At 41.7% G+C, this 24,335-nt stretch overlaps 1 protein-coding gene across 1 annotated transcript in view; it reads right to left on the bottom strand.

Annotated features, from left to right (window-relative positions):
* Window positions 1-24,335, bottom strand: part of LOC139370743 (copine-9-like) — a 193,592-nt gene that overhangs the window by 56,014 nt on the left and 113,243 nt on the right. The window contains exons 8-10 of the mRNA XM_071110413.1: window positions 4,028-4,091; window positions 786-889; window positions 280-384 (exon numbers count right to left, since the gene is read on the bottom strand). Coding sequence (XP_070966514.1) covers window positions 280-384; window positions 786-889; window positions 4,028-4,091 — 273 coding nt within the window. The remainder of the gene's footprint in view (window positions 1-279; window positions 385-785; window positions 890-4,027; window positions 4,092-24,335) is intronic.

Raw genomic sequence — 24,335 nt, 5'->3', positions numbered from 1 at the left:
TAGCCTTTTCCCACCTGTGTTATGTGGGTAGTTGTTTTCTGTTTTTGTGTCTGCACCAGACAGATCTGTTTCGGTTTTGTTCATTCTCTTTGTTGTTTTTGTTATTCAGTGTTCAGTTCTATTAATAAATCACGAACACTTACCACGCTGCGCTTTGGTCCACTTCTTCATGCAATGATGACCGTTACAATTTTGCATTAATATTTTTGTTCAGTGTGGTCATGCCTTTACCCTGGGTACTAAGTGACCTTTGATCTCTTGACTGTCTGCGTCACTCACCTGTCATAGTCTCCATTACAGAGGGCTCGTACAGGGATGGTGAAGGGCTGCCACACAGGGTTCAGAGTATTCTTTACCACCTCCGTCTTATGGCAGATGGTGAACCTACGGTACACAGCACACACAAGGAGCTCTGAATACAGATACTGTACAGGGATGGAACATAGGCCTTAGAAGTATCAACCACAAATACCAAAGAAGATGGTGAACCTACGGAAATCGAATTACCCATAAGGGTGCAGTCGAATGGCTGTGGTCTGAGGTGCTTTTCCTCCTGTTCTAGTAATTGTATTTATATGGTCCCCATTTCAACACAGTACACACAAGGACCACTAAGTACAGGGATGAAAAGGCATAGCCCTAGAAGTATAAGCCACAAATACCAAATAAATGAAAGTCTTTGTTTTCTCCAAAATACTTGTGACAGATTCATTCATATATTTGGATCTACATATCAGACAATGTGGGAAGAGAACTCATCTTGACACACGCACACACACACTCACGTTCCGTCTTCATTACTGCGGTAGAAGACCAGGAATGGGTCTGACTTGCCGAAGAAGTCTTTCTTGTCCAGCTTGTTGGCACACAGCTGCATGGTAGCAATGTCCTGAGAGAAAAGACAAGTCTCAACGTCAAAGCAAGGTGGTGGTTTTAAGTCACCATAGTGACATAAGTAACATAAATGACATATAACTAATATGTCAGTTTAAATGACATACAGTGCCTTGCGAAAGTATTCGGCCCTCTTGAACTTTGCGACCTTTTGCCACATTTCAGGCTTCAAACATAAAGATATAAAACTGTATTTTTTTGTGAAGAATCAACAACAAGTGGGTGGGACACAATAATGAAGTGGAACGACATTTATTGGATATTTCAAACTTTTTTAACAAATCAAAAACTGAAAAATTGGGCGTGCAAAATTATTCAGCCCCCTTAACTTAATACTTTGTAGCGCCACCTTTTGCTGCGATTACAGCTGTAAGTCGCTTGGGGTATGTCTCTATCAGTTTTACACATCGAGAGACTGAATTTATTTCCCATTCCTCCTTGCAAAACAGCTCGAGCTCAGTGAGGTTGGATGGAGAGCATTTGTGAACAGCAGTTTTCAGTTCTTTCCACAGATTCTCGATTGGATTCAGGTCTGGACTTTGACTTGGCCATTCTAACACCTGGATATGTTTATTTTTGAACCATTCCATTGTAGATTTTGCTTTATGTTTTGGATCATTGTCTTGTTGGAAGACAAATCTCCGTCCCAGTCTCAGGTCTTTTGCAGACTCCATCAGGTTTTCTTCCAGAATGGTCCTGTATTTGGCTCCATCCATCTTCCCATCAATTTTAACCATCTTCCCTGTCCCTGCTGAAGAAAAGCAGGCCCAAACCATGATGCTGCCACCACCATGTTTGACAGTGGGGATGGTGTGTTCAGCTGTGTTGCTTTTACGCCAAACATAACGTTTTGCATTGTTGCCAAAAAGTTCAATTTTGGTTTCATCTGACCAGAGCACCTTCTTTCACATGTTTGGTGTGTCTCCCAGGTGGCTTGTGGCAAACTTTAAACGACACTTCTTATGGATATCTTTAAGAAATGGCTTTCTTCTTGCCACTCTTCCATAAAGGCCAGATTTGTGCAATATACGACTGATTGTTGTCCTATGGACAGAGTCTCCCACCTCAGCTGTAGATCTCTGCAGTTCATCCAGAGTGATCATGGGCCTCTTGGCTGCATCTCTGATCAGTTTTCTCCTTGTATGAGCTGAAAGTTTAGAGGGACGGCCAGGTCTTGGTAGATTTGCAGTGGTCTGATACTCCTTCCATTTCAATATTATTGCTTGCACAGTGCTCCTTGGGATGTTTAAAGCTTGGGAAATATTTTTGTATCCAAATCTGGCTTTAAACTTCTTCACAACAGTATCTCGGACCTGCCTGGTGTGTTCCTTGTTCTTCATGATGCTCTCTGCGCTTTTAACGGACCTCTGAGACTATCACAGTGCAGGTGCATTTATACGGAGACTTGATTACACACAGGTGGATTGTATATATCATCATTAGTCATTTAGGTCAACATTGGATCATTCAGAGATCCTCACTGAACTTCTGGAGAGAGTTTGCCTCACTGAAAGTAAAGGGGCTGAATAATTTTGCACGCCCAATTTTTCAGTTTTTGATTTGTTAAAAACGTTTGAAATATCCAATAAATGTCGTTCCACTTCATGATTGTGTCCCACTTGTTGTTGATTCTTCACAAAAAAATACAGTTTTGTGTGCAATTTACAGAAGAGTGGCCAGATAAAAGCCGTTGCTTAAAGAAAAAAATAAGCAAACACGTTTGGTGTTCGCCAAAAGGCATGTGGGAGACTCCCCAAACATATGGAAGAAGGTACTCTGGTCAGATGAGACAAACATTTTGCTTTATGGCCATCAAGGAAAACACTATGTCTGGCGCAAACCCAACACCTCTCATCACCCGAGAACATCATCCCCACAGTGAAGCATGGTGGTGGCAGCATCATGCTGTGGGGATATTTTTCCATCGGCAGGGACTGGGAAACTGGTCAGAATTGAAGGAATGACGGATTACGCTAAATACAGGGAAATTATTGAGGGAAACCTGTTTAAGTCTTCCAGAGATTTGAGACTGGGACGGAGGTTCACCTTCCAGCATGACAATGACCCGTAGCACACTGCTAAAGCAACACTCGAGTGGTTTAAGGGGAAACACTTAAATGTCTTGGAATGGCCTAGTCAAAGCCCAGACCTCAATCCAATTGAGAATCTATGGGATGACTTAAATATTGCTGTACACCAGCGGAACCCATCCAACTTGAAGGAGCTGGAGCAGCTTTGCCTTAAAGAATGGGCAATGGCTAGATGTGCCAAGATAATAGAGACATACCCCAAGAGACTTGCAGCTGTAATGACTGCAAAAGGTGGCTCTACACAGTATTGACATTAGGGGGGTGAATAGTTAACCACGCTCAAGTTTTTTGTTGTTGTCTTATTTCTTGTTTGTTTCACAATAAAAAATATGTTGCATCTTCAAAGTGATAGGCATGTTGTGTAAATTAAATGATACAACCCCCCCAAAATTGTATTTTAATTCCAGGTTGTAAGGCAACAAAACAGGAAAAATGCCAAGGGGGGTGAATATTTTTCCAAGCCACTGTCGTGCACTACTTTTGACCAGGGCCCATTGTGCTCTCAAAAGTAGTCAAAAGTATTGTGGGAACAAGATGTTATTTGGGACACAGCCACTCTTTAATATTCCCTATTTGTATTTATTTATTTTTACCCCTTTTTCTCCACAATTTCATGATATCCAATTGGTAGTCACCGTCTTGTCCCATCACTGCAACGCCCATACGGACTCAGGAGAGGAAAAGGTCGAGGGCCATGCGTCCTCCGAAACATGACCCTGCCAAGCCGCACTGCTTCTTGACACACTGCTCCCTTAACCCAGAAGCCAGCCGCACCAATGTGTCGGAGGAAACAGTGTACAACTGGTGACCATGTCAGCGTGCATGCGCCCAGCCCGTCACAGGAGTCGCTAGAGCGCGATGGGACAAGGACATCCCAGCCGGCCAAACCCTCCCCTAACCCAGACGACGCTGGGCCAATTGTGCGCCGCCTCACGGGTCACCTGGTCGTGGGATCAAACCCGGGTCTGTAGTGATGCTTCAAGCACTGCAATGTATATTCCCTATGTTGAATGGATGAGAATATGTGTGTGTGTGATACTGACCCTGCAGTTACTCAGTTCCTCAGCGGTGAATATGATGTTCCCACACTTTTTCCCTGGGATCCCACTAGAGAGAGAGAGAGAAATAAAAATAAAATCTCAGAATGATAAGTACAGTGTTAGGGTCCTTTGTCAGTATTTTGTGTACATAAATTGCTTTTTAAATGCTGAATTAATCACTAATGATTAGTGCCTCTTTGTATGGAAGGTCAAGACCTTGAGTGAAATAGACAAACATATGCAAGCAAGCAAGCAAGCACGCACGCACGCACGCACGCGCGCGCGCACGCACACGCGCACCTCATGTTGACAGATAGAGGTCTAGAGGTCAGTCCTGATATTAACTTGCCTTCAGACTCCAAATCAACAGGTCTGAGAACAGTCACAACTTCACATTTAGCACTCCACACATTGAAACCAGTGGCAGAGGACTGACTTTAGATCAGATGTTGGGATGACAAAATACTAGTTTCATAGTAACAGACAGGGGCTGTTTAGGGAGACTTTTCTTCACCTCCACACTTTTTCTACTTTCCAAATGGCACCATATTCCCTTTATAGTGCACTACATTTGACCACAGCCAATTGAGCACATAAATAGGGAATAGGGTGTAATTTGGAACGCACACATAGATGATGAGTCATTTTCACCATGGGACACATTACCATTCAATCCAAGCAAACACATATATTTTAGGGCCGATTGGAGTGTCTATGAAATTGATGTATGAGGCGATTAGGGTAATTGTAATGGAATTAGATTTAAAAATGGTGGCCAGACAGACTGATGTTAAGAGGGGAATACCTATTTAACAAGGGGAGGGCTTTTTAATTTTGGGTACCACTATTGATACATTTGCTGTGAGTGATGCTTTCAGAATAGCTTAAATAGATGTGAATCAATGCTAGAGAGAGGAAAAAAGCATTAGGGTTCTCTTCCTAAGAAGAAGATTGATAGAAGCAAAAATCAGATAATCATTTCAGGTAAATTATTAATCACAGGTTGATTCTTATAAGAGAATTACAGTTGGTCAAATCCAGCACGTCATACAGTGATTTATTCCATCCAGTAGACATTGCACTAAGGCTGGTAAGCGTGGCTATAGGATGATTAACATTCTTGCTGTGAGTTTTAAGGGTGTAATCATAAACACCCATGCCACATACACACACCCTGAAGTGCTCACGACAGCCTGAGGTGGTATGTGCACCGGTGACAATTTACTCTACTCGCACACGCGCACACACACACACACACACACACGTCAGGTTGACAGCCTCTGCACAGGGCTATTTATAATGCTTACAATGCCGTTTGAACCTTTACCCCAGCATTCCACATACTCAGATATTCTCTATTCTCCTCTACGCCACTGTGACAGCCTGATTACTTCACAAGGGCACACACAGAGCTTGTTGCTGTCAGAAAAGATACCCCAATACCTTCGGTTCTGATAAACACACACACACTTACGCACGTACACGCACAAACACAGAGACACTCAGACACACACAGAGACAGGCACATGCACAGATACGAGTCTAACTGTGCAGAGCAAATGCCCCTTTGCCCCTCCACTCGCCAAGTGCCCTTTTGGGTGGTGATATAGTTTTATGCTGGCCGTTAAAATCCAAGCTGCAGCATCATGAACTAACTATAGACGATGGAATGATATCTGACTGAGACATGTTTAGCAAATCGGGGGAATGAGGGGGAAAAAAAGCATGTACAACTTCCTCCAGATCAGAGACTAAAACAAAAGACGACTCATTTATTAGATTATAAAAGCAGGACTGGGCAACCTTCTTTACATGCAGCTCAAGGTTTAGGTCAGGGTCAAAGAAGACGCCAAGATTTCTGTCCGTAGGCTTTACATTGGTGAACAAATGACCAAGGTTATTTACATCAGGGTTCTAAAAGGTGGGGGTGAAATTAAACAACCTCTGACTCATCCCTTCTTCAGTTCTGAACCCACTGCCCGCAAGTTGTTGGGACATCTTCAAGTTTGCTAACGGAAGATAAATCACAAAAAGAAAAAAAAGATCTAACTAGCAGATCTACATAAATCATCAACATCAATGATCAGCTGATAGCCCACCCTCTTTTCCCGATGTCAATCATGCCTTTAGGAGTTATTGTAATTGTAAGCAACTAGCTTGCTTACAATTTGTGATGAATGTGTTGTTGCAGAAATAAATAGGCCCTTTTTTCCTTTTGGGCTCTGGTCAAAAGTAGTGCACTACATAAGAAATAGCATGCCATTTTGGACATTTACATGCAAAATGGTACCCAATTCCCAATCTAGTGCACTACTTTACAACGAGAAGTCGTGCACTATATAGGCCAGGGGATATGGTGCCATTTCAGACGCAGCCACAGTGGCTATGTCCCAACTCTCCATTCCTCTCGCGAAGTGTACACTTGCACACTCCCTGTCATTGATTTAAAAACATTGGCTGGAGAGATTTTCCATCATTACAAGTTAACATTTCTGGAAAAGGGCCCAATTCACACATTACCTGGAACACAGGCCCTACAGGCTGGATGTGTTATTTCACTGGGCACTTGAAAAATAAAGGAGACTTAATAATAACTTAATAATTGCAATAATTGATTAACCTAATAACCAACGTTTCGACAGACAAGCTGTCTTCATCAGGGTATAACGAAGACAGCTTGTCTGTCGAAACGTTAGTTATTAGGTTATTCAATTATTGCATCTGAGCCTCTAGAGTGTGCGGCTCTCCTTTCTTTTTCAAGTGTTCTACTCCGCTAGCCAGCATCTCGCCTAAACAGGTGTGCATTTCTTTCGCCTCCAGATTCCAATGGGCACAACCCGTCATTTCAACATTGTCAATTGGGTAATATTTTGTTGATACGTTGATCAATGAGATTACAACCTATATTCACCCACTCAAAAAGACAGCCAAAACTTAGTTGAATTTCCAATGTGTTGTCACTATGCTTTCAACCATATAAAAGCACAGCAAAGTTCAAATGAGAATACACTGTAAGATATTTTGTTAATTTATACAACAGCTGTGCACTGTGCTTCTAATAGCAGAACCAAATGACCTGGATTGCAGTTGAGATTACATTAAAAGTATATGGTGCAGTGATCAGTACCATTCAAGATTCTACACAGGATATTACAGCAATTGTGAATTTCAAGGAAGCCGAAATGGGTATCATTCCCATTCATAGTGCGTTAGTTGAAAGAGGCGCTGTGGTTCCCTGTCCGAATTCGCCCTGTAACACGCCAATTTGACCTGTTAGGAAACCATCTGGTGATTATTGTTTTGAGAAAGACCTTATAATAGTAAACGATGCTGTACATGCTAGAGCACTCCTGGTGCCTAAAACTGTTTCCTTTTACCCCAGGTGCCTACAGGTAGTTTTTTTCAGTAATTGATTTAGCTAATGCTTTCTTTAGCATCAGCCACAGGATTGGTTCTCGTTTACGTTTCTTGAAAGGAAATAGACATGGACGATGATGCCTCAAGGCTACATTGAATCACCTGCCATCTTTGCCCAAGAAATGTCTTGGAACCTAGAGGGTTTTGTTGCTCCTGGAGGCAGTATTTTGGTTCAGTATGTTAATGATTTATTGGTTTTCTTCAAATGTCATGAGGACACTAGGGTATTGTTGATTTTTTGGCAGACAATTGTCATAACGTTTCCCACCGTAAGATGGAATTATGCCGGAGCTCCATTAAATATTTGGGTCATGATATTACTTCTGAGGGTCAACACTCTCTCCAAAGATAGATTATAGGCAATTAAAGCTTTGCCTAAACCTGTTACCAATGAGCACATGGTTTCTTTGTTGGGTGTGCTTGGTTACCGTGGTTGAAAGACTATGCAGAGATAGGTCAACCGCTGCAGGATTGTGTAGGATTTATATGGAGGTGAGTGAAGTTGTGGTCTAGACTGATGAGGCTGAGGTGGCATTGGTAAAATTTAAACAAACATTAATGTTTAACCCTTGCTTGAGTTTGCCAGACCATACTAAAGACCCTTCCATCTGGGTAGAAGTATAACCTTGCCGGTAGATTTTAGCTTTATTATGATGATAGTATTTCCATAAATGAAATTGTGTAATGAAGCATGTGTGTAACTGTATGAGTTACTAGTTAGATTGTACAACCCAGAATGAAGGGTTTGAAATGATAAAGTGTCTGTTTTTATGGGTTGATTTTGCTTACTTTAATATAAGTATTTTTGATAGAACCTCCTTTGATAGTTTAAGCCATAATCTAATGATTACCTTAATGTTGGATCTCTAGGGGCGCTATTTCATTTTTGGATAAAAAACGTTCCCGTTTTAAGCGCAATATTTTGTCACGAAAAGATGCTCGACTATGCATATTCTTGACAGTTTTTGAAAGAAAACACTCTGAAGTTTCAGAATCTGCAAAGATATTGTCTGTAAGTGCCCCAGAACTCATTCTACAGGCGAAACCAAGATGAAATTGTCAAACAGGAAATGAGCAGAATTTCTAAAGCTCTGTTTTCTAATGTCTCCTTATATGGCTGTGAATGCGACAGGAATAAGCTTAGACCTTCTGCCGTTTCCCCAAGATGTCGGCAGCATTGTGACGTATTTGTAGGCATATCATTGGAAGATTGACCATAAGAGACTACATTTTCCAAGTGTCCGCCTGGTGTTCTGCGTCGAAATTGGTGCGCAAAGCCAGGTGCAAGTATTTTTCCATTTGATTGAGAGGAGAAACCATGCTTCCACGAACGATATATCATCGAAGAGATATGTGAAAAACACCTTGAGGATTGATTCTAAACCCTGTTTGCCATGTTTTCAGTCGATATTATGGAGTTAATTTGGAAAAAAGTTCGCGTTTTGAGGACTGAATTTTCTGGGGTTTTTTGTAGCCAAATGTGATGTACAAAACGGAGCTATTTCTAATACACAAAGAATCTTTTTGGAAAAACCTCAGCATTTGCTATCTAACTGAGAGTCTCCTCATTGAAAACATCCAAAGTTCTTCAAAGGTAAATTATTTTATTTTAAGGCTTTTATGTTTTTGTTGAAATGTTGCGTGCTGGATGCTAACGCTAATGCTAATGCTAAATGCTACGCTAGCTAGCTACTTTTACACAAATGATTGTTTTCCTATGGTTGAGAAGCATATTTTGAAAATCTGAGATGACAGTGTTGTTTACAAAAGGCTAAGCTTGAGAGATGGCATATTTATTTCATTTCATTTGCGATTTTCATGAATAGTTAACGTTGCGTTATGGTAATGAGCTTGAGTCTGTATTCACGATACCGGATCCGGGATGGGGAGATCAGAGAGGTTAAATCAGAAGTGATAAAAGGAGGGAGTGTGAGGGAACATGTTATTGTCCATGCAGGTGACTGTGACCTCCTCTTCAGACCAAATGGCAGTACGCCCAGAACATTGCTCTGAGAACAGAAAATAAGTTTCTCAGTTTCCAGCTATGAGTGAATAAGTTTTGTGAGGTATCAGTCAGTCACATGCAGGAACCAACGTTAATATTGCATAATGTAAATCATACTTATATGACTTGTTTGTGTAGCAGTATATAAGGATTGAAAGGGAACTCCTTTTCAGAGTTTTCACCAAGTTTGGATCGAGTTTGTGAACCTCTCCGGCCATGATAATAAAGAGTGTTTGATTTAATATTGACTTCAGGTGTCAGTGATGTTGAATGTCCATCACAATGTGTTACTCATTTTAAGTTTGAATGTTACATTAGTTTACAAGATACCCTTAAAAATGTAAAGTCCCCATATTTGGGGACCCTATTCGATTTTTAAAAATTAAATTCAGTCTGGTATGAGAACGGTAGCCCCATCTGCAAAAGCAGGGTGTCCGCGGAAAGCTGAGTATCTTGGCTATTGATCGGTGCCTTCAAAATCTTTGGTGTGACTTACTACCATATATGGGCATATGAATATATAAGGAAAGGCCGAACCAATGACCTCATTTCAAGATGGCTGCTACCTACATTCCTGTTAGGGTTGTGAAGCATAAACAAAATAAACATGGAATACGGTGATATACAACGAAAGCTGGGACTCCACAGATCATGAGGATATATTATTTGTCTGCCTGTGACCTACCGTTATTGATCTCCAGCCCTGAGAGTCAAAAATGTTTATTTTACACAGCGTTTTCACCAAACAGCAAACATCTTACAAGGTAAGCTTCAATTTGGTCTGTGTTTGAGCTATAGCTACATGGGGGTATCAAATGAATCCTTAGGTTGGAACAAATCTAGCCTATTGCCAACGTTATCTGATGATGTATGACATAAAGGCAACATTGAATGTCCACCGAGTGACTATATCTTTGCGCATCAAAAATATGATGTCTCCTGCTTATGCGCTGTGGGCATCCGTTACACAGGGGATTGGCAACAATGGTACCTTGACAGTCTTGTAGCCAATGAAATAAGATAGAACATTTTATGCGTTAGATTTGTACGTTAATTATTTTCATGACTTTATATAGCTAATTTACTATATGCATTACATATTTTATAAGTTGTCTGCTTTTTGTGCTTTGGATTTAGTTTACATAGGCCTATGTAACAAGTAATTTCAATGTTATATAATTCCAAAGTAGTTCTATTCTATGTTTCATATTAGTTAACTGTTTGCTGTTCTAAGTTTCATCCTTGTAACTTTGGAGAGGCCACTGAACTCTCATGGACGTTGTTAACTTGTGGTTCTCACCTCTACCTTTGTCTCCAAAGTGTTACTGTTTTCCATTGTGAGTGTGCTTCACACAATGTATGTGAGTCACTAAACAGATAAAGTTTAGGCTTGGTGTTTTTCCTTTACAGTAATGTTGTTTTGTAAATTTAGTCAACTGTAATTCTGTGTATCTTATAACAATGTATCCCTTTATTTTATTCACCACTGAGTGGAGGATGCAGAGGATTTGGATGATGACATTTGGGAGCTACCCCTCCCCAGCAAGCACCCTCACCGGTCAAGGTGTTCAGCCCCCACTGCTATGTCAATCACCCTGTCTGATGTTTCTACATCCACTTTTCAAAGACCTCTTGAAAAAGAAAATAGGGTCTTGTGGCACCATTCGTCCTAACAGAATCGGTTTCCCAAGACCAAGGTAAACGACATGACAAAGACAGCAGAGAGGGGGACCATTTGTTGGATCAGGATTAAAAAGCCACTTTTTGTGAAATGGAAGGACACTAGAGAAGTAACCATGCTCACCACACAGCATAAGACATTCAATAACGACCATGTCTCAAGGAGGGTGAAAAATGCCAATGGGGCATGGGTGAGGAAGAATGTCAACCTTTTCTGTTTCTGTGAAGGACTACAATGCCAGCATGGGCGGTGTCAACCTATCTGATGCTCTGATAGGCTACTACCAGGTCCTCCACAAGACCAGGAAGTGGTATAATACTTTTTTTTTACAACTTTGTGGACATTGCAGTAAATTAAAATTTACATTACAGTAAATGCTTTCATTCTCCATAAGCAGATGGCCAAAGCAAAAGGTCAAACTCCTTTCTCCCAGTTGGCCTTCCGAGAGAAACTGGTGTTGGAAATGGCTGAATTGGAGGTCCAAAGCAACCTCACTACCATCACAAGACCCCCCACTCAAAGTGAGTGCCACTATCTAACACACATGCCAAAAGACAGAAGGAAGAATTGCAAGCATTGCACAAAACACAGATCTTCTGTCCAAAATGACAGATTGCTTTTTGTTTCCTGGCAGAGAGGTACTGCTTCAAAGATTATCACGACATGCACAAGCTATGGTGAAAGTGAAATCTAATCATCTACACCTGGGATGTAAAACATACACAAATGCCATTTGTAAATAGTTCAGCTCATTTACATTTTTGCACCTTTTGTTGTGAGGGACAAATGTTTTTGTGTTTGATAAGAAATGTTTTATATATTTTTTATGTATATCTGTTGCTTTTAAATTGTTTGTGTTAACAGTTAATTTGTACGTGGGACCAACACATTGGATATGCCTAGGCTAAACGTTCAAGAACTTTGAAGAGGTTGAAAAAAACACTTGGACATCCTTTGTATGTCCCCCGACACCACCACAATATTTGAGAGAGGTTGGTGTTGTAGAAATGTCCTTTATAGTGAACAATAACCTTTAGGCACATCCAGTGTCCAAAAACAGTGCAATTACCACATTCTGACACTTTAGAGAGGTTGAAAGGACACTTGAATGTGCCCTGGATACCCCATAACACCCCCACAATGTTTGAGTGAGGTTGACATGGTAGAAATGGTGTATTTATACTGAACAGATAGCATTTAGGGATTGCAAACATGTAATAGCACTGGAATTAACTAATTTACAGACATGCCACTTTGGAGAGGTTTATGGACACTTGGAAATGTCCCGTGACCACACCTGACAACACTTACTAAAACATCTGCCCATTTTTTAATAATTTCTATTTTACACCTTTTTTGTGGTATCCAATTGGTAGTTACAGTCTTGTCCCATCGCTACAACTCCTGTACCGACTTGGGAGAGGCGAAGGTCGAGAGCCGTGAGTCCTTCGAAACACAGAGGTTTAAGAGGTTTAGACTATTTTCTGGTATTACAAAAGTAATATTGAATTGTGCTTGGTTGTCAATGCAACCATATATCAACATTTCCATGTATCTAATGCTCGAAAAGTTCCATCTGTGCCACTAACTTAGTCTGGCTTTAATTCCAGTTTGTCTTGAAATTAATAAATGATTTTCCGGAATTCACGTCTCCATTTCAACCAAAAATAATCAGATAAAGAATAGGACAAAATCAAACAGAACTTTAAATGCACTTTAAATCAAATTTGATTTGATCCTATGCTTTAACCTTGATTTTTGGTTGAGATGGAAACATGAATCCAACATATGAATTATTAATTTGTTTGTAGACAAACTGGAATTAAAGCTAGACTAAAGTCAGTGGCACAGATGGAATTATCCAAGCAGAAGACATCTCTTTCAAATGTTGGTATTTGGTTGCGTTGACAATCAAACAATTCAATATCACTAAATAGTGATTGAAGTAATATCATCAGTGATACTATTTAGGCTTATACAGCATTTGCAAAGTCATTAACAGCGTTTGTTTTGAATGTATTTTGGTTTGAGTGTGTTGTATGTACAGTGTTAGTTTGACCAGTAGATTAAAAACCATTGCCCTTATGAACTAAAACACGATTATTCAACCAAGGATACTCAGAGAAACAATGCTTGCACACTGTATCATCTGCCCTGGATGAGTTGTTGCCATGGTGACATGTGATTGGTAATAATAGCAAGATCTGGAAAGTTCCATAAACACCAAGCCTTCAGATTTGTGCTTGGGATATACAGTGCCTTCGGAAAGTATTCAGACCCCTTGACTTTTCCCACATTTTTTTACAGTACAGACTTATTCTAAAATGGATTACACATAATACCATATAATGACAAAGCGAAAACAGTTTTATCTATTTTGCACATTTATTAAAAATAAAAAACAGAAATACCTTATTTACATAAGTATTCCGACCCTGTTTCCATTGATCATCCTTGACATGTTTCCACCTGTGGTCAATTCAATTGATTGGACATGGATTTGGAAAGGCACAAACCTGTCTATATAAGGTCCCACAGTTGACAGTTCATGGCAGAGCAAAAACCAAGTCATGAGGTTGAAGGAATTGTCCGTTGAGCTCCGAGACAGGATTGAGTTGAGGCACAGATCTGGGGGAGGATAGCAAAAAATGTTTGCAGCATTGAAGGACCCCAAGAACACTGTGGCCTCCACCATTCTTAAATGGAAGAAGTTTGGAACCACAAAGACTCTTCCTAGAGCTGGCCAGCCAGCCAAACTGAGCAATCGGGGGAGAAGGGCCTTGGTCAGGGAGGTGACCAAGAACCTGATGGTCACACTGACAGAGCTCTAGACTTCCTCTGTGGAAATGGGAGAACCTTCCAGAAGGACAACCATCTCTGCAGCACTCCACCAATCAGGTATTTATGGTAGAGTGGCCAGACGAAAGCCACTCCTCAGAAAAAGGCATATGACAGCCCGCTTGGAGTTTTCCAAAAGGCACCTAAAGATTGACAGACTATGAGAAACAAGATTCTCTGGTCAGATGAAACCAAGATTGAACTCTTTGGCCTGAATGCCCAGCTTCACGTCTGGAGGAAACCTGGCACTAACCCTACGGGGAAGCATGGTGGTGGCAGCATCATGCTGTGGGGATGTTTTTCAGCGGCAGAGCGCTCAGAACCTCAGACTGGGGCGAAGGTTCACCTTCCAACAGGACAACGACCCTAAGCACACAGCCAAGACAACACAGGAGTGGCTTCGGGACAAGTCTCTGAATGTCCTTGAGTGGCCCAGCCAGAGCCCGGACTTGAACCCGATCAAACATCTCTTGAGAGACCAGAAAATAGCTGTGCAGCAATGATACCCATTCAACCTGATAGAGCTTGAGAGGATCTGCAGAGAAGGATGGGAGAAACTCTCCAAATTCAGGTGTGGCAAACTTGTAGCGTCATACCCAAGAAAACTCGAGGCTGTAATCACAGCCAAAGGTGCTTCAACAAAGTTCTGAGTAAAGGGTCTGAATACTTAGGTAAATGTGGCTCCCTCTGCTGGATGTGCCATGTGATATTTCATTTTTTAAATGTTTTGTCATTATGGGGTATTGTGTGTATATTAATAAGGAAAATAATATATTTTAGAACAAGGCTGCAACCTAACAAAATGTGTAAAAATTCAAGGGGTCTGAATATTTTCTGAAGGCACTGTATATATAATGGCTTGTGGCGTACCGCGAACAAGCCACCGGAGCAGACTCGTCAAGGTCTGGTGACAGACGGAGTCTACATCATGCGACGTTGGCGCCCTCTGCTGGACGTACCAGGTCTCAACGGGTCCTCCGGCAAGGACCAATTCGGGCTGATTGAGGCTGTTGAATAATCAAGGGGCTGATTGCTCACGAGCCGTACGGGGCCCATTAAACTGCCAGGAGGGCAGCACACGGGAGGGTTGGAGGTAGTGATAGGTTGCTACCAGATAGACGTCCTCACGGTCTGCTAGAACCGAGGTGCTCGGTGTTCTACCCCAGAGACGACAGCATTCCCAAGAGCCCAGAAGGCGGTAATTCAGAACAGGTCTCCTGCATCAAATCCCCTGGTCTGCCACAGGCTATACAGTGCCTTGCGAAAGTATTCGGCCCTCTTGAACTTTGCAACCTTTTGCCACATTTCAGGCTTCAAACATAAAGATATAAAACTGTATTTTTTTGTGAAGAATCAACAACAAGTGGGACACAATCATGAAGTGGAACGACATTTATTGGATATTTCAGGCATTTATAAGTTATATTCTTTAAGAATCAATGGGTACATATAATTAATTTATATGTCCAAAAAATGGATGTAGCAACTACTGATTGACCCTTTAATGTAATGTGTTCAGCGTGTCATTTATGTGGGCTGTAAGGGTGGGTAGTCATTGTCAGACTTCGCAGGAAATCACAAGAAACTAAGGATACTCCGTTCTGAATCATGCCAATACGGATCTTCTGACGATGTGTGTTTTCATCACGCAATGATGTTATATATACAGTGCCTTGCGAAAGTATTCGGCCCCCTTGAACTTTGCGACCTTTTGCCACATTTCAGGCTTCAAACATAAAGATATAAAACTGTCTTTTTTTGTGAAGAATCAACAACAAGTGGGACACAATCATGAAGTGGAACGACATTTATTGGATATTTCAAACTTTTTTAACAAATCAAAAACTGAAAAATTGGGCGTGCAAAATTATTCAGCCCCTTTACTTTCAGTGCAGCAAACTCTCTCCAGAAGTTCAGTGAGGATCTCTGAATGATCCAATGTTGACCTAAATGACTAATGATGATAAATACAATCCACCTGTGTGTAATCAAGTCTCCGTATAAATGCACCTGCACTGTGATAGTCTCAGAGGTCCGTTAAAAGCGCAGAGAGCATCATGAAGAACAAGGAACACACCAGGCAGGTCCGAGATACTGTTGTGAAGAAGTTTAAAGCCGGATTTGGATACAAAAAGATTTCCCAAGCTTTACACATCCCAAGGAGCACTGTGCAAGCGATAATATTGAAATGGAAGGAGTATCAGACCACTGCAAATCTACCAAGACCTGGCCGTCCCTCTAAACTTTCAGCTCATACAAGGAGAAGACTGATCAGAGATGCAGCCAAGAGGCCCATGATCACTCTGGATGAACTGCAGAGATCTACAGCTGAGGTGGGAGACTCTGTCCATAGGACAACAATCAGTCGTATATTGCACAAATCTGGCCTTTATGGAAGAGTGGCAAGAAGAAAGCCATTTCTTAAAGATATCCATAAGAAGTGTCGTTTAAATTTTGCCACAAGCCACCTGGGAGACACACCAAACATGTGAAAGAAGGTGCTCTGGTCAGATGAAACCAAAATTGAACTTTTTGGCAACAATGCAAAACGTTATGTTTGGCGTAAAAGCAACACAGCTGAACACACCATCCCCACTGTCAAACATGGTGGTGGCAGCATCATGGTTTGGGCCTGCTTTTCTTCAGCAGGGACAGGGAAGATGGTTAAAATAGATGGGAAGATGGATGGAGCCAAATACTGGACCATTCTGGAAGAAAACCTGATGGAGTCTGCAAAAGACCTGAGACTGGGACGGAGATTTGTCTTCCAACAAGACAATGATCCAAAACATAAAGCAAAATCTACAATGGAATGGTTCAAAAAAAAACATATCCAGGTGTTAGAATGGCCAAATCAAAGTCCAGACCTGAATCCAATCGAGAATCTGTGGAAAGAACTGAAAACTGCTGTTCACAAATGCTCTCCATCCAACCTCACTGAGCTCGAGCTGTTTTGCAAGGAGGAATGGGAAAACATTTCAGTCTCTCGATGTGCAAAACTGATAGACATACCCCAAGCGACTTACAGCTGTAATCGCAGCAAAAGGTGGCACTACAAAGTATTAACTTAATTTTGCACGCCCAATTTTTCCGTTTTTGATTTGTTAAAAAAGTTTGAAATATCCAATGTCGTTCCACTTCATGATTGTGTCCCACTTGTTGTTGATTCTTCACAAAAAAATACAGTTTTATATCTTTATGTTTGAAGCCTGAAATGTAGCAAAAGGTCGCAAAGTTCAAGGGGGCCGAATACTTTCGCAAGGCACTGTACATGTAATGTGAGCTCATTGCAACTCACATGCACCACCTCACCTCTGAGTTGCTGTTATTGTTAAAGAATGGCATTTAAGATGAGTGTGTAGGCTTGGTCTAAGGTGCATTAATATAGGAAATAGACATTAGAATTAGAGACTGCTATTTGTTTTTATTGTCTAATTAATCACTATGTGAGGTAGCTACAGTTCACACTGCATGGTCTATGCCAAGAACACATTTTGTCAAAAAAGTCCATTGGACATCACTGGCAAGGTCTCTCTTGCCAAAAACTTTGAATAAAATAATGAGATCCACACTGCGTAAACATTAGTGTCACTTGAACATGACTGTAGTGCTGCCAACTCTCAACCATTGGAGGTGAGATGCACGCACCACACCTCTTATTTCTCAGGCATCAAAACAGTAGGCCTACTGTTTTTTATTTTCTAATTAATCCAGTTTATTATTCAGTGCATTAACTTTTCAACTGTGCCTCCAAATATTTTTGAAATCGGAGCATATGCGTCTGCAATTCTACATCACAAACATTGAAACGGCAGCTTCACCTGTGAGATGCATAATTTTTCTGTCACAACACTGTGAACCACACCATATTGAAGCTTATGATTGGTTAAGTAAGGGTCCGGGACCAAGGCGGTTGGATTCACGTTTGTAAAGAAACACCTCTCACGATTAGAGTGGAGTGCAGTAATGGCAGACTGGACCCCGAGTGTCCAGTCTGGAGTGTGAAGCCACGAGCTCTGGTGGTCGGCTACTGCGTGGCAACCTTGCGGTACCAAAAGCCCTGGTTTTCTCTAGAAAGCCTATGTAAATTCAGATCGCCAGAAGGGCAAATCAACTTTGATCCCCACAGTGAATTATTTTAAAGTTTGCTACAAATCAAGATATTTAATTAAATAGAGATCCATTCTGTCTACTACATCTGTCATCACACAGGACCACATGCTGACACAGACCAATTACGGAAGGGCAGGCTACAAGCCGGTTGACTGTCTCAGGCAGGATGATAACGACTAAATCGAGATCATGATCCTTTGCTAGTTACGGCCACTTTCACCATGATCCCTAGCGATTTCTTGACGCCATTCAACCCCATTCAGCAATATGGCCCGCTTCAAATTCAACTATACTAAACAAAAATATATACGTACCATGTAGTTTTGGTCCCATGTTTCATGAGCTGAGATAAAAGATCCCAAAAATGTTCCATATGCACAAAATGTTTTACGTGCCCACAACCAATTGTGTTGTTTGTAACTTATTTTTTTACTTATTATGTACATAATGTTGCCGCTGCCGTCTCTTATGGACGAAAATAACTTCTGGACATCAGGACTGCGATGACTAATCACGGACTAGCAGAATCCTTTTTTTCTATTAACGAGTCTGACAAGGCCGACACGAACGATATACTGCTTTCCCGGGAACAGGCCCAGATCCCTGTGATTTGCGTGAAGAGGAGGCAGAGAAAAAGTGGCCGGAGGGCGAGCTGCTTTCTGAGAATTCGCAGGCGATCGAATAAACCCTGACTGCCTTCCATTCTGCTAGCAAATGTGCAGTCTTTGGACAATAAAATAGATGGCCTACGCCGAAGATTAAACTACCAACGGGACATTCAAAACTGTAATATCTTATGCTTCATGGAGACGTGGCTGAACGACGACACTATCAACATACAGCTGGCTGGTTATACACTGCACCGGCAGGATAGAACAGTGGCGTCTGGTAAGACAAGGTACAGACTACGTATTTTGTAAACAACAGCTGGTGCACGATATCTAAGGAAGTCTCGAGCTATTGTTCTCCTAAGGTAGAATATCTCATGATAAACTGTAGTCCACACAACCTAACTGTATTTTTCGTAGTTATTTACATACCACCACAGTCAGATTCTGGCACTAAGACAGCATTGAGCTGTATTCTGCCATAAGCAAACAAGAAAACACTCACCCAGAGGCGGCAACATCCGCACTGAGCTAAAGGCTAGAGCTGCCGCTATCAAGGAGCAGGACTCTAACCTGGAAGCTTACAAGAAATCCTGCTATGCCCTCCGACGAACCATCAAACAGGAAAAGCGTCAATACAGGACTAAGATTGAATTGTACTACACTGGCTCTGATGCTTGTCGGATGTGGCAGGGCTTGCAAACCATTACAGACGACAAAAGGAAGCACAGCTGAGAGCTGCCCAGTGACATGAGCCTACCAGACAAGCTAAACTACTTCTATGCTCACTTCGAGGCAAATAAAACTGAAACATGCATGAGAGAACCAGCTGTTTTGGAAGACTGTGTGATCACGCTCTCCGCAGCCGATGTGAGTAAGACCTTTAAACAGGTCAACATTCACAAGGCCGCAGACTGATTACCAGGACGTGTACTACGAGCATGTGTCTTCACTGACATTTTCAACCTCTCCCTGTCCGAGTCTCTAATACCAACATATTTTAATTTAGGATAGGCGTCCCGCTAGCGGCACACCTCGACAACATCCGGTGAAATTGTAGAGCGCAAAATTCAAATTACAGAAATAAATATTTAACATTCATAAAAATACAAGTGTTATACATGAAAATAAAGCTTAACTTCTTGTTAATCCAGCCGCTGTGTCCGATTTCAAAAAGGCTTTACGGCGAAAGCATACCATGCGATTATCTGAGGACAGCGCCCCGCTTACAAAAGCATACAAACATTTTCAAGCCAAGTAGAGGAGTCAGAAATAGCGATACAACTAATCACTACCTTTGATGATCTTCATCTGATTGCACTCACAAGAGTCCCTGTTACACAATAAATGTTTGTTGTTCGATAAAGTTCCTCTTTATGTCCCAAAAACTCAGTTTTGTTGGCGCATTTTGTTCAGTAATCTACTGGCTCAAAGTGGTCACAACAGGCAGACGAATGCATTCAAATAGTACCGGTAAAGTTTGTCGAAACATGTCAAACAATGTTTATAATTAATCCTTAGGTTGTCTATTGTCTAAATAATCAATAATATTTCAACCGGACAATAGCATCTTCAATAGAAAGGAAAAAGAACGAAGGGCACGCAATCGGTCATGCGCGCAAAGGAGCTCTGGTTCATTCTGCATGCAACTTACAAAATGGTCTCATTCTTCCTCATTTTTCAGAAAACATGCCTGAAACAATGTCTAAAGACTGATGACATCTAGTGGAAACCATAGGAACTGCAAGCCGGATCATAACCCAACAGATACGGTATAGGCATTCAATTGAAAACTACACACATCAAAAATATCCCACTTCCTGGATTTTCCTCAGGTTTTTGCCTGCCATATCAGCTCTGTTATATTCAGACATTATTTGAACAGTTTTGGAAACTTCAGGCTATTTTCTATCCAAATCTAGTTAAATGCATATCCTAGCTTCTGGGCATGAGTAACAGGCAGTTTACTTTGGGCACCTCAGTCATACAAACTTCTGAATATTGCCCCCTATCCTTAAAACGTTTTTAAGCCGACCACCATAGTCTCTGTGCCCAAGAGCACTAATGTAACCTCCCTAAACGACTACAGACCCGTAGCACTCACATCCGTATCCATGAAGTGCTTCGAAAGGCTGTTCATGGCTCACATCAGCACCATTATTCCAGAAACCCTAGACCCACTCCAATTTGCATACCGCCCCAACAGATCCACAGATGATGCCATCTCTATTGCACTCCACACTGCCCTTTCCCACCTGGACAAAAGGAACACCTATGTGAGAATGCTATTCATTGACTACAGCTCAGCGTTCAACACCATAGTGCCCTCAAAGTTCATCAATAAGCTAAGGACCCTGGGTCTAAACACCTCTCTCTGCAACTGGATCCTGGAATTCCTGACGGGCCGCCCCCCCAGGTGGTAAGGTAAGGAAACAACACATCCGCCACGCTGATCCTCAACAGGGGGGTCCCTCAGGGGTGCATGCTCAGTCCCCTCCGGTAATCTCTGTTCACTCATGACTGCATGGCCAGGCACGACCCCAACACCATCATTAATTTTGACGATGACACAACAGTGGTAGGCCGGAACACCGGCAACGACGAGAACTCCTACAGGTGCCATGACAACAACCTCTCCCTCAACGTGATCAAGACAAAGGAGATGATTGTGGACTACAAGAAAAAGAGGACCGACCACGTCCTCATTCTCATCGACGGGGTTGCAGTGGAGCAGGTTGAGTGTTTCATGTTCCTTTGTGTCCACATCACAAACAAACTAACATGGTCCAAGCACACCAAGACAGTCATGAAGAGGGCACAACAAAACCTATTCCTCCTCAGGAGACTGAAAATATTATTCATGGGTCCTCAGATCCTCAAAAGGTTCTACAGCTCTACAACAGTTGCACCATCAAGAGCACTGGTTGCATCACTGCCTGGTATGGCAACTGCTCGGCCTTCAACAGCAAGCCACTACAGAGGGTAGTGGGAACGGCCCAGTACATCAACTGGGGCCAAGCGTCCTGCCTTAAAAATTGTCAAAGACTCCAGCCAACCCTAGTCATAGACTGTTCTCTCTGCTACTGCACTGCAAGTGGTCCCGGGGCGTCAAGTCTAGGTCCAAGAGGCTTCTAAACAGCTTCTACCCCCAAGCCATGAGACTCATGAAGACTTAATCAAATGGCTACACAGACTATTTGCATTGCCCCCCACCCCCCTCTTTTACACCGTTGCTACTCTCTGTTGTTATCATCTATGTATAGTCACTTTAATAACTCTACCTACAGTGACTTGGGAAAGTATTCAGCCCCCTTGGCATTTTTCCTATTTTGTTGCCTTACAACCTGGAATTCAAATGGATTTTTTGGGGGGGTTGCATCATTTGATTTACACAACATGCCTACCACTTTGAAGATGCAACATATTTTTTGTGAGACAAACAAGAAATAAGAAAATTAATCCCCCAATGTCAGTACTTTGTTGAGCCACCTTTTGAAGCAATCCAAGCCACTGGGATTTTTGCCCATTCTTCAAGGCAAAACTGCTCTAGCTCCTTCAAGTTGGATGGGTTCCGCTGGTGTACAGCAATATTTAAGTCATCCCACAGATTCTCACTTGGATTGAGGTCTGGGCTTTGACTAGGCCATTCCAAGACATTTAAATGTTTCCCATTAAACCACTTGAGTGTTGCTTTAGCAGTATGCTTAGGGTCATTGTCCTGCTGGAAGGTGAACCTCCATTCCAGCCTCAAATCTCTGAAAGACTGAAACAGGTGAAACGGGTGAAACAGGTTTCCCTCAACAATTTCCCTGTATTTAGCGTCATCCATCATTCCTTCAATTCTGACGAGTTTCCCAGTCCCTGCTGGCGAAAAACATCCCCACAGCATTGGTGTTCTCGGGGTGATGAGAGGTGTTGGGCTTTCATCAGACATAGCGTTTTCCTTGATGGCCAAAAAGCTCAATTTTAGTCTCATCTGACCAGAGTACCTTCTTCCATATGTTTGGGGAGTCTCCCACATGCCTTTTGGTGAACATCAAACGTGTTTGCTTATTTTTTTCTTTAAGCAATGGCTTTATCTGGCCACCCTTCTTTAAAGCCCAGCTCTGTGGAGTGTACGGCTTAAAGTGGTCCTATGGACAGATACTCCAATCTCCGCTGTGGAGCTTTGCAGCTCCTTCAGGGTTATCTTTGGTCTCTTTGTTGCCTCTCTGATTAATGACCTCCTTGCCTGGTCCGTGAGTTCTGGTGGGCGGCCCTCTCTTGGCAGGTTTGTTGTGGTGCCATATTCTTTCCATTTTTCAATAACGGATTTAATGGTGCTCCGTGGGATGTTCAAAGTTTCAGATATTTTTATTACCCAACCCTGATCTGTACTTCTCCACAACTTTGTCCCTGACCTGTTTGGAGATCCTTGGTCTTCATGGTGCCGCTTGCTTGGTGGTACCCCTTGCTTAGTGGTATTGCAGACTCTGGGGCCTTTCAGAACAGGTGTGTATATATACTGCGATCATGTGACACTTAGATTGCACACAGGTGGACTTTATTTAACAAATTATGTGACTTCTGAAGGTAATTGGTTGCACCATATCTTATTTAGGGGCTTTATAGCGAAGGGGTTAATACATATGCACACACCACTTTTCAGTTTAGAATTCTTTTAGAATTTTTCATTTCACTTCACCATTTTGGACGATTTTGTGTATGTCCATTACATGAAATCTAAATAAATATATATTTTTTAGATTATAATCAAGATTATAATACAACAAAACAGGAAAAACGGCAAGGGGGATGAAGACTTTTGCATGGCACTGTACGTGTACATACAGTGGGGCAAAAAAGTATTTAGTCAGACACCAATTGTGCAAGTTCTCCCACTTAAAAAGATGAGAAAAAAAAAAGCATTTCAAGGTCCTGGAGTGGCCTAGCCAGTCTCCAGATCTCAACCCCATAGAAAATCTTTGGAGGGAGTTGAAAGTCCGTGTTGCTCAGCAACAGCCCCAAAACATCACTGCTCTAGAGGAGATCTGCATGGAGGAATGGGCCAAAATACCAGGAACAGTGTGTGAAAACCTTGTGAAGACTTACAGAAAACATTTGACCTCTGTCATTGCCATCAAAGGGTATATAACAAAGTATTGAGATAAACTTTTGTTATTGACCAAATACTTATTTTCTACCATAATTTGCAAATAAATTCATTAAAAATCCTACAATGTGAATTTCTGGATTTTTTTTCTCATTTTGTCTGTCATAGTTGAAGTGTACCTATGATGAAAATTACAGGCCTCTCTAATATTTTTAAGTGGGAGAACTTGCACAATTGGTGGCTGACTAAATACTTTTTTGCCCCACTGTATTACCTTAAATAACCGGTGCCCCTGCACATTGACTCTGTGACGGTACACCCCTGAATATAGTCTCGCTATTGTTATTTTACTGCTGCTCTTTAATTACTTGTTACTTTTTTTATTTCTTATTCTTATCTGTATTTTTTTTAAACTGCATTGTTGGTTAGGGGCTCGTACGTAAGCATTTCACCATTGTATTCGGTGCATGTGACTAATAACATTTGATTTGACAGGTGTACCTTGTGCTGTGAACAATAAAACACCACTCTTAAATGTGCAGTTGTGTCACACAACA

Source organism: Oncorhynchus clarkii, chromosome 17 (genome assembly GCF_045791955.1).
Source record: "Oncorhynchus clarkii lewisi isolate Uvic-CL-2024 chromosome 17, UVic_Ocla_1.0, whole genome shotgun sequence".
Classification (NCBI taxonomy): Eukaryota; Metazoa; Chordata; class Actinopteri; order Salmoniformes; family Salmonidae; genus Oncorhynchus; species Oncorhynchus clarkii.
The sequence above is the reverse complement of the archived record's forward strand: the minus strand, read 5'-3'. Positions and strand labels throughout refer to the sequence as shown.